This window comes from Periplaneta americana, chromosome 17 (genome assembly GCF_040183065.1).
Source record: "Periplaneta americana isolate PAMFEO1 chromosome 17, P.americana_PAMFEO1_priV1, whole genome shotgun sequence".
Taxonomy (NCBI): domain Eukaryota; kingdom Metazoa; phylum Arthropoda; class Insecta; order Blattodea; family Blattidae; genus Periplaneta; species Periplaneta americana.
The window spans coordinates 5,954,955-5,967,333 of NC_091133.1; the positions used below are offsets into that span (position 1 = coordinate 5,954,955).

Below are 12,379 nucleotides of genomic sequence, written 5' to 3' on the forward strand. Positions count from 1 at the left end.
ACAAGCGTGAGCATCATGTAACATCATGTAACATCACCGTGATCCGAAGTGGATTAAGAAGATATTCGCTGTTCACGAGTGCGGCCACTTTCTTTTTTTTTTGACAGCTCTACATTAGTCGTTATCATAATTGTCCATCTTATACACGCTATGATCTGACCGCGAAACGAACGGGCCTGGGTTCAAATCCTGGGTTAGTTGGGACAAATTACCTGGTTTTTATTTTTTCCGGGGTTTTTCCTCAACCCATTAAGAGCAAATGCTGGGTAATTTTCGGCGTTGTAGCCTGTTTCATTTCGCTCGCATTATCATCTTCATCTCGTTCAGACGCTAGACAACCATAGCAGTTGAGAAAGCATCGTAAAATAAGGAATTAAAAAATGTACGCATATGCTTGAAAACAATTGGCCACTGAGCTATTGCAATACGAATGTTTACAATTAGATTTCTGCCATTGCTGCCTCCAAGCACTGCTTCAATCTGTGACAATGAAGTGTCTTTATTTGCAGAAAATGTCCTCAAGCGCTGGACAGATTTTAAATTCCAAGAGTTTGCGGTCCAAGTACCATGCCAAGACTAGTCACCAGTTGATATGAACCCAGGAACATGCAGCTCAAGCCACAGCTTCGTGGCGGGGGGGGGGGGGGGCAGGAAAGTGTTGTAATTCCCGCCGTTTATTCCTAAGTAAAGTATAGTCCATATTATTGAAGAGGGACTCCTATACAGTTTCTTGATACACTTTAGCAGTAGATTTTAACAGCTATTTCACACAAATGGAACTCAGTGTCTCCAATATAACTCACTCCTTAGCTAAGCTTGCCAACTTTTGTAAGTGAAAATTAGGGACAAAACTTTTCTCATAATGTTCATTTAAAATTATCAATATGCACTTATTATAATAATTATCATAGGAATACCTTTTAATTCATGCTGCAAACTTATGCAGATTTATTGTCATATTTAAAAAAATAATATTTTCTACTAGTAGCCAACTACTCATTTATTTTTTTAATGTGTACTTTTTCTGACTCTTTGCAGCACCTATAAGTTTTTTTATCATTCTTTATCATGCTGTACATTTGCTGACAAGTTTCCTTGTAGTTTTTTTTTGGTAGGTTATTTTACGACGCTTTATCAACATCTTCGGTTATTTAGCATCTGAATGAGATGAAGGTGATAATGCCGGTGAAATGAGTCCGGGGTCCAGCACCGAAAGTTACCCAGCATTTGCTCATACTGGGTTGAGGGAAAACCCCGGAAAAAAACCTGAACCAGGTAACTTGCCCCGACCGGGAATCGAACCTGGGCCACCTGGTTTCGCGGCCAGACGTGCTGACCGTTACTCCACAGGTGTGGACTCCTTGTAGTTACAAATTATTTTCAACTCTGCTTTTATTAACTTTACAGAACAAAGCCCTCTTTCCTTACGCCATTTCTCTTGCATAAGAGAAAACACACGCATTCGATGGGAACACACTAAGCACATAAGACACAATATTGCACAAATTAGACAGATTCTGTTTCTTAAATTGCAGAAACACATACAACCATATTTCAGTGACATCTTTATCCACAATGGTCTCTACTGTATTCTTCTGTGTCAACAGTTGATGAACCACAGCCACTTCATCAAACAAATAATTAATTTTCAGTTGTGCGACAGTCTCCAAATTCAATGCCTCAGTGACCTTCCTTACATCCATAAACATAGCCCATTATTTGCAAGAGAAAGAGGGCTAAGAAAAGAGAGCACATTATCTTCATCAAAATTAATATATTTCTGTATCTAGACTACTCATTTTTCATAGGCATTTGAAAATTCTGATAACAGTTTAGTCTTGTGATCTATAGATAGTTTCTTACTTTTCTCCTTAATCTCGTAGCCATAAAAAGGCTCATCATATCTAATTTTTATCTTTGCATGTACAAAAAAAAAAAAACAGTTCTGGATGTAACTCAGATTCTTTTTCCAGTACCTTTATAGACTTTTCTATAATGCAGATTAAATGGTGGGCAAAAAACAAATACAGCTCATAAATGTCACAATTCATGTTTTCTTCCGAACCAACAGCACATACAGTGCAGTCATCTATACTTTTAAAGTATGACTTGAAGGCATCCCATACTTTTAACGTGCACTCTATGGCAGGACGCAATGAGAGTCAACTGGTGGAGGCATGCCATTCTAACCCAACAAAAGAATTCCTTCAATTCAGCTCGTCTTAATGCATGGAAGGAAAAATAATTGTAAGTTTTTATAACTAACACTTCCACATCAACAGTTAATTTCTCTAGAGCTTTTCTAAAACTTTTATGTAGCATATGAGCTAACAGTTTGCTTTCAAAATTGTGGGATTTTCTTTGGAAAGCTGCTCGTAAACTGACTGATTTGCACCATAATTTACGTACATTTGCATTGTCTGCAGTGAAACTGGAAAGGAATTTTATATTTAAGTCAATTTCCTGCAATACACTTCTTATATTAGCTATGTTGACTGCCTTTTCATTGCTGTCTTCCAAAAATTTCAAAAGTGTTCTTACAGTGCCCTATACAGGGTGAACAAATTGCAGCAAAATGGGAAACATTTTGTGGTTCTTGTGATTTGATGCATCTGTAGCCAAATCAAAAAAGAGTTCTTCTCCTTGCAAGTATTCAAGTGTATCACGAATACTATAAGGTGCCAAAACATCTACAGCAATGGCTTCTGCTTTAGTGCGGTCACAACTTAATTTACGAGATATTTTAAAAAAATCGTTTATTTAACGACGCTCGCAACTGCAGAGGTTGTATCAGCGTTGGCGGTGTGCCACAATTTTGTCCAGTAGTTCTTTTACATGCCAGTAAATCTACTGACATCAGCCTGTCGCATTTAAACACACTTAAATGCGATCTATCTGGGCCGAGATCGAACTCGCAACCTTAAGCACAGAAGGCCAGTGCTATACCGACTACGCTACCTAGGCCGACGATATTGGAGAATCTTCAAATATCACCTTGTTCAGTTTATTTTGAGAATCGACGCTATTATAACTGTGATGATGACGAATAAATGTAAATAATTAAACACAATAAAAAGTAATAAATAACTTTTTAATTTGAAAAATTTTGAAGGAAAAATTGTTTCGGGGCTGGGTATCGAACCCGGGACCTTTGGTTAAACGTACCAACGCTCTACCAACTGAGCTACCCAGGAACTCTATACCAGACACCAATTTTATTCAATTTTTCTCTCTATATCCAAAGACCTCAAATTGGGCTGACAACCATCAAGCAACCAACATTGAGTGCACACAAACTCTGTGTGACTTAAATTGTAGTTTTCTGTTAACAAACAGTGACGTGTATTATGGAAATCGAGCTTAAATCACACAGAGTTTGTGTGCACTCAATGTTGGTTGCTTGACGGTTGTCAGCCCACTTTGAGGTCTGTGGATATAGAGGGATAAATTGGGTCGGTGTCGGTTAGAGTTCCCGAGTAGCTCAGTGGTAGAGCGTTTGTACATTTAATCAAAGGTCCAATTTTACCCTCGAAATTATTCAGATCAACTTTACAGGGAGTTATACCTGAAAGCTTGATTTGGAACTTTTTAATTTGTTTATTTTACGGCACTTTATCAACTGCGATGTATAGCATGTGACTGAGATGGAGGTGATAATGCCAGCAAAATTAATCCAGGGTCCAGCGCCAAAAGCTACCCAGCATTTGGTCGTAATGGGTTGAGGGAAGCCCCGGAAAAACCTCAATCAGTTAACTTGTCCCAACTAGACTCGTTTCACGGTCGGACAGTAGCGGACAGTAAGTGACTTCTAATCACTAGTTTTGTAAATGACAGCGAATAACACAGTACAATAACAAATTATCCTCGCGAAAACTCAGGTACAATAATTAATTCACGAGTTGAACATAATTTGTGACTTGCATTGCATCTAGTCAATGCCCTGGAGCAGACGTGGGCATGATTTTCAGTTACGTTAGGCACAACATTATGCAATACTTTGTTTTACTTACTGAACCTTCCTCAGATAAGTGACGCAGTGGGGATGGGGAAACCCTTTCGAATACACGTGAATGCGTAATACTATGTTTTAACATAAGGTGCTGAGTGACGTGGGTTTCAATATTATCGTATAGGTTATTATAAGAAATCATTGACTAAGGAATCGAAAACCATGTCATGGCAAATATAAACAAAGAAAAACGATAGAAAAAGATAGGTTTTTTTAAATATGATAGGGAGTTTTCATCCACACAAATTTTTTCTAGTAGCCCTAAAATTCGCTGGTCGCCTGAAGTAAAAATTAGTCACAAACAGGGCTTCGGAGTAGCCCAATCTGCAACCCTTCGCCCAATCTGGCAACCCTCGTCATAGACCTCTCTTTCACGGCCCTTTTGATCCTTGCGCTTGGCCCAAATACGTTGTGGCAGTGTGGCTTGGCCCAACGAGCTAGATACTAATATCGTAGATCATATATACTATATATGATCTAGGCTAATATCTAACTCGTTGGCTTGGCCAATAAACTTTAGCTCAACGAGTAGTATCCTGAAGCAGCCTTTCTTCTTTCATCGCTAATTAGTACAGTGTTGGCAGCCATGCATACCTGCAAAAATTGAATTACATAGTAGCCTTGCGCTCGTACTTCAATGACACCTCGCAGCATATAGAGTGAGATTGCCTCAAAGTTTATTTACATACTTTTCTGATCCGATATTATTGATTTGTAATACGTTAGCCTATTTCAGCCGGGTGTGTTTCATTTCAGTCAAAATTAATACAGGATCAAGGGTCACGGCTATCTCGATCACCGTAGCCTACTGCCAAAAATGCAGTGACAGTTGTGGTAGTTTGCGACAATGTAGCATTTGCCGAAAATTATAAATGTAGAGCGCTGATAAAAGGTAAGTACATTTGTAAGTCTCTCTAAAGGTGCATCTACACGGTTCAACTTTTCTTTCAACTCTAAGCAGTCAAGCAATGTGTGCAAGATTGATATTTAATATTAATAGAAAGTTACACAACGCAGAACTGCACGCGTAGTATTATTCACCTGACATAGTTAGGAATATTAAATCCAGACGTTTGAGATGGATGGAGCATGTAACACGTGTGGGCGAATCCAGAAATGTTATTATTTTATGTATTTTACGTATGAAAGCATAGGATTGAGTCCAAAACTAGGTCATTCATTGAATAATATTACAGTTCATTATTTATAATTACATCTCAAGTGTGATTAGTGTACCATATATCTAGTCAGCGATGTATGCAATGGAGGGGAAAAGGAATTGGCCACTCTACCCTATTTCTCCTGGCTTAGTTGCCTAATGAGTGATGCCTTATTGGTGTCACTTGTGAGGTTCAGACCAGTCTTCAGGCTGCTGACTTTACATACATAGTTGATATTATTCGACGGGTATCAATTTGACCTTTCAAGGTATTCGTTTTAATATCTCATCTTCTATAAAAATTTCAACGTCCAGATTTCAAGTAAACAATATCTTGGTAAAATTAAGAAGTGCCATTGAGCCACAATTGGATACGAATATGACATGTAGCATAGGAATAATGTGCTCATAAATAAGGAAAGGGGTTAGAATGACCAATCTGTCTTTCTAGTGTTAAAGATTTTGTATGGTGGGCATATTTGCAGAGCAGCTAATTGTATATATAGATACACATTTATTTTTTATCAAACTTCGTTTTCTTCTAGTACAAGAAATGTATTATTATCAGTAAATATGTTGGGCAGAAGCAGTTTTTCTAGAGACACATTTCCGTCCTGATTCTCACTTTTTGGCTAAAAGTGAAATAAATTCTACATATGGTTTGCTACTTATTATATAGCCTTTTATTATGATCTATGTAGTGAGTAGCCCTATATAAATAATATAATAGCTATTTATCTTTCATAATTGAAATTTTAGGGTAATTTCATAGAAGACGGGCACCTGGTTGAATGTACTAAGTATTACCAACCTTTTTACTTTAGAGTTAAATGTTAGTGATTTTTAGTGACTTTTATATGTCAGTTCTCGGTTTTTATACGAGGTGTCGCATTGATGATGTTTCAATTTGATTGGTTATAGTTGTCATTTGTTCTAGAATTTTCGTTAATTTTGAATGGGTAATGACATTGTTAATTGTTCTTGGTTGTTTGAAGTGAGTGGTGTTATACTGTTTTGCTGGCTAAAGCTATTGGAAGTTTGTCATTTTATGATTTTCCTTCGATTTGATTGGTTATAGTTGTCATCATGTGTTCTAGAATTTTCGTTAATTTTGAATGGATAATGACGTCAGTAAGTTGTTCTTGGTTGTTTGACGTGAGTGGTGTTATATTGTGTCTGATGGGTAAACCTATTGAAAGTTTGTCATTTTATGATATTTGTGAAAGATGTGTGAACATAGACCAGAGCATTAAATTTTATGTCGATTTTGGTTCAGTTCTTTCGCTGGTGAATAAAAATTGTATCGATTGTTGACGAGAAAACTGTTCCTGTGTTTCCAAGGAATTGTTCATTGAATTCTCCGTACAAGTTAAGGTGTAATAAGAGTTCAAAGAGAATTTCATTTTGTGTAAATACATGGTTTAGTTATGTGAACTTGACTGTACGACAAAGTGGTGGTTTAGTTCTTTGTTGGCTGCATGCTTTAAGTTTAGATTGCCTTGAAGCCTGTGTCATAATGCAAGTGAAGTGGTTGTCTTTGAAGACGTCAATGAGGATTGAATTTTGTTTGATTAGGTGATAAATTATTGTTTTGTTTTGTGTTTTAGTGATTTGTAGGGGTAAAGTGCGGATGAAATCTGCCAGAAAAGTACTACCAACTATGAAGTTCAAATGCCACCAAACACCATAAAAATCAGAGGTGAAAAATTAAACATATTTTCATTTTTTGAAAGGCTTTGTCTTCCTTAAAAATATGAATATATGTTTGATTTTCCATGTTTTATTTTGTAATGTTTGGTGACATTTGAACTTCATAGTTGGCAGAACGTTTTGGTAGTTTTCGTCAGCCATGTTGGATTTTGCCCGTCTTCTAGGAAATTACCAATTTTAGATATGTCTGCAAATTGGCTGTAAATGGAAAGGAATGCTGTATAATGGGACGTTTAACTGTGGCTAGAGACTAAGCAAATAAAACACCACTCAAAATTAATCATACATTAGTTTCTGAATTATATATGCAGTCATAAGAAGGAATAACTATACAACAGAAAATAATGGTTATTAAAAGAGAATACCTTTTCGAATATGTTTTTCTAAGAAGAATCCTGCGAAATAATTGGAGAGCGTATACATTTTTTATCACTAAAATCAGAACTCCCTTAATTGGTTCAGATACATGACAGTGAAAGAAATTACCATTTGAAGACAGCTTACAAATATTGGAATTTTCATCATAAAGGAATTGAAATTGTCATGCTGTTGTACCTTTTATATTTACCTTGCAGTATTTTAAGCCAACTTTGTCTACACTGACTGAGCTGCCCAGGAACTCTACCAGACCCAGCCTCAATTATTTTACCTCAATTGGGTTGAAAGCCAGATTTGTATAATACATGTCACTGTTCATTAACAGAAAACCACAAATTTAAGTCACACAGAACTTGGTGTGCACTCAATGCTGGGTCTCTGATGTCTTGTCAACCCACTTGAAGTATGTGGATATAAAGGGAATAATTGAGTCGAGGTCTGGTAGAGTTCCTGGGTAGCTCAGTCAGTAGAATTTCACAGACATATTATGTGGGTTCTGATAAGCTAAGATATAGAAATTAAATTATTATATGTTTGCCGTCTAATAATAGCTTATCAAATGCTAAGTGAAATTTATTCATTAAATTTGTATGACAATGTTACATAGATGAACGTTTTCGGCAATGTTTTGTCATCTTCAGATCATTTAGATATGATTGGTACAATATATGAACACTTTTAAAGACTAGAGTACAAACAATGTCAAGGTTAAAATCAGTTAACATATAAAATAGTTAAAATATATAAAATAATAAATGATGGTTTTTAAAATGTAGAAATAAAACAATTAAGAAAATTAGCTTCCATTGTTGTGTTGTATCACAAATGGTATTGTTTTTAGCTGTTTGTTTTCGTGACACATTTGTTGACTTGTAACTAAAGTTAGTAACATATTCTTCCACCTGACTTAATACCACCAAGTACCAATAATATATAATGAAAAATCCTAGTATCCCCACGTTTAAAACATTACCAAAACTCATAAACCGGACATACCCATGTGACCAATAGTAAATAGCAGGAATGCTCCTAACCACAAAGTTAACAAATTTCTTCATTAATCCTAAAACAAAATATACTTATGAGTAATGAACACACGTTAAGGAATACAAAACACCTACCTACTCAATAGAATTTCAAAACTAAAAACAATCAACCGAACAAAACTTCTTTCCTTAGACATAACCAACATTTATACCAACATACCCATAGATGAAACCTTAAAAATAATTCAATCTCATCTTGAGCAAATAGAATTCCATCTCATACTAATAGAACAAGTTATACACTTATTACGAATATGACTTATTGTTAGTCAAAATTATTTTCAATTTAATAAATAACAGTCTTACTAATAAACCGTGTATAGTTTTTATACGAGACTTATGCAAAGTTGAGACAGAAAACGTTACTAATAAACCGTGAATAAGCTATGGACGTATAAACAGGCTGTAACTACACAATGGGAATTGCTTTGCAGTAGTTATATACAAGAAACCCCTTGTTTAAGCGTTGTATATAGGGAAAAAATGGCCGCCCCTTTAACAGCTGTTCGTATCGACTGTCATTTTATGATGATGTTTACCTTGTAACCACAGAAGAACAAACCAAAGATCATAGAATTATTAGAATAATATTGCTGTAGCTTGTACTCTTTGACCAAAATGTAGTGTGGTAATCGATTAGAGCCAGTTGTACTATCGATATTTAACACGCCACATTAGAGCGCTCTACCGGATCCAGTAGAGAACCTCAGATATTCTATTACCTTTCGTAACGAAGTAATGACGAAACTATGACGTAGCTGCGTAACAGTTATACTGTTATACACGACGTATGTAGTGATTATTAGTAAGGAATTTATACACGACTTATAAACGAGCTACTCATTGTATAAGTATAAGAGAGTTAAACGTCTGTATATAGAGTTTTTATTAGTAAGACCGTAATTGTATTCGCAGCAACAAGGTCTAGCCATGGGAGACCCATTGTCTGATCTACTAGCCGAGATTTTCTTACAAAATCTAGGAAACAATAATATCTATGAAAACCTATCCCATAAATATAATATTGTTTCATATAATAGATATGTTGATGATACTCTCATATTATACGAAAGTTCTACCTCAGACATTAAATCCATAGCTCATGATTTTAACCAATTACATCCCAAAATTACATTTACATCTGAAGACAGTATAAGCAATTCTATAAATTTCCTGGATATAAAAATCACCATAGAACAACCAAACTAACCTTTGATATTTATTGCAAACCTACAACAACCAACCATAGTACACACAGCTCTTCTGTCCACCCCATAACACACAAAAACAGTAAATTCCGTTTCTTAATTGATAAATTATTAAATATTCACTTAAGAATATCAAATTTTAACAAAGAGTACCAGTACATATTAAAATTAGCCACAGAAATTGGTTATACCAAATCAACAATAGAAACAGTGTCAACACTTAAATGTCTGTTACAGTCCCGATGGATGTGGTGAAGAAGGAACCAGAGGTCGACCCGTTGGCTATACAGTTTAGTGATAACACTGATAAAGATGGGAAGAAGCTCTTATCAGAGGTAAATTAAGAGTCGCTGGTTCTAATTTTTATATCCGACATGTATAACATTGTAGAATATGACATGAAGTTATATGGGTATATAGCCTAGTTTATAGTTAGCAGACTTTCAGTGTATAGACTAAGATATTTCTATTCTACATTCGGTTGCGTGTTTGCATTCATGTCACGTGTTACATGCTTCTCTTTTGCTCTTTCATACAATTTCACTGTCTAAAGTAAGTTTTAAGATAACCTTCAGTCAGAATACGTTTTATAAATAATCTTAATTTGTTAATGATTTCTATATTTAATGAGTATAATATGTAAGATAAAGAAATTGAATTGAGAGTAGGTGCAGAACTGTAAAATACATGTGGTAAACATATGTAGTTCTATTGTAGCATTATGGTGACGTACTTAGATGAGTCCTTGTAAATGTGTCAGTCACCTCTTACACTATTATCTGTACAGAAGATAATTTGATTGTAATTTCTAGTAATTAATTAAGATTAACAGATGTGATGTTTAATGTTCCAAATCTGTTAACTTCTCTCACTTTGCTGGTCAGGTCTCTCACATGCAATATAAATGCATGTAAAAAAAATTTAGCTAATTACAGTAAAACCTCGATAAGACGTGCCCGCTTATTATGCTATCCCGTGTAATACGCTTTTTTTTGTCCGGTCCCTGAACAATTCATATATAACGTCTTTATAAAATATCCCAATTGTTGCGCTCAAGTCCCGCATAATACGCTGTTTTTGTGGAATATTTTCGATGTAATTTTCAGCAATGTACTGTAACAGCAATGAAACATCTTGGTCATTGAACTCACTGGTGCCATTAACCTGAAAAGTATTGGTGTTCGACCCTTTACCTGCGCATTTAAACCTTCATACTTCATATCTTAGTATACCCCATCCTCTTGTTACGCTCTCTTATTTAACTCCTTATCTGCGTGGTTAAAGCCTACATACAGTTACAATACCTCACCCTCTTGCAAACCATCTCTCTCAAACAACATTCCTCACTCGGCTGCAATAAAATTCTGCAAATTTTTGCTGGGCAGTTGTCCTTTTGTGTATGTGAATGTTATTATACAAGAGTGTTAAACGAAAAACCCTTTCTGTGTCGGAAAAATTGGAAATCTTACGAAAGTACGATGAGAACAGTACTCTTACTCAGAAACAACTCTCTGATTCATTAGGAATCCCATCATCGACATTAAGAACGATAATAAAAAATCGCGACTCAATCACTGCAGCTGCGACGTCGGGAGGATGTAATCGCAGAAACTGAAGTGTGGTAAACATGAGGGCTTGGAGAACACGCACACGGCAAACAACTATAAATGGCTTTTTTTTTCCGAAAGAATTAAGTACAGTACATACTGTAAATGTCTTTGACGTACAGTACAGTTTACATAATGGAGTAATACTGTATTACCTTTCATGAATCATGTATTTCAATAAAGGAAAATGCTAATAGCTACTGTATATAAGTCAAAATTAGTATATCCGCCTAATACACGGTCCCGGTTAATATGCGTTTTACACCCGGTCCCTTGAACAGCGTCTTATTGGGGTTTTACTGTATTTCCTAATGTAATGTAACATAATTAAGTATGTTATGCTGTCTCACCTCTCTCTTGTAAAATGGGAACAACCAACAAATCATTAATTTTACAGGCCAAGCAAAAATCTTATCTCAGCAGTACTTCTGTATTATTGCAAATGAACCACTGAGCTATCTTAGTTTCAGCAATGACATCTTTCAGATTTTAAAGTTTACTAATAGTTTTTAATAGGCTCCTATATTAAATTTTTTTTTGAGAAAAATCACATGGAACCTTTTTACATAACAGGGACGATTATGTATTAGTGTTCTGCCCCTTTATTAACACTAGGAGGACTGGACCCATCATTCTGCCACGTACCACGGATTTAAATAATTATTATTCCAAAGCTTTCCATGCTATGACTCCCACAATGTACGACTTTTATTTTATCTTTGTGATGTATGATTCCTAAAAATAGTGAACCTTTATGACTTTTCTGAAGGATGTTACAAGCAATTACTACTAGAGGCACCATCGCCCATCATTCTGATGGGTTTCAAGTTTCAGACTGACTGTGCCTACACACCAGATGCGGTTCAAATTTCTATTGTTGCAGCAATGTTTAGATTTTATTTCGACATCTGCGAGTAGTTTATCACTCTTTGGTAGGTCCTTTGTCGGTATCTAAAAATAAAATATTGCTCTCTGAGTGTGTGTTGTTTTGACACGTACACTCTCTTTTCGTCGGGGAAAATTCAATTTCACAATGGCAGCCTCTGGAGACAATCGTTATTTGTCAGAAGAAGAAATTGACTATTTGATGAATATGTCTGGTAACGAATCAGAAGGTGAAGATCCCTGTAATCTGTGTGAAATTGACGAAATCCACGAATTATGTGAAAATCAAGGTACAGACCACGCTGATAAGGACGCAGATTACGTTCCTAGCAGATTTGAAACTAGTAGCTCTTCAGATGAAGATTCATCGCATAATG

At 35.6% G+C, this 12,379-nt stretch overlaps 1 protein-coding gene across 1 annotated transcript in view; it reads left to right on the top strand.

Annotated features, from left to right (window-relative positions):
- The first annotated feature begins 4,813 nt into the window (after positions 1-4,813).
- LOC138693218 (zinc finger protein 121-like) overlaps positions 4,814-12,379 on the top strand; it is a 54,984-nt gene continuing 47,418 nt past the window's right edge. Inside the window, exons 1-2 of the mRNA XM_069817011.1 lie at positions 4,814-4,901; positions 9,748-9,845. Coding sequence (XP_069673112.1) covers positions 9,753-9,845 — 93 coding nt within the window. The 5' untranslated portion in view covers positions 4,814-4,901; positions 9,748-9,752. The remainder of the gene's footprint in view (positions 4,902-9,747; positions 9,846-12,379) is intronic.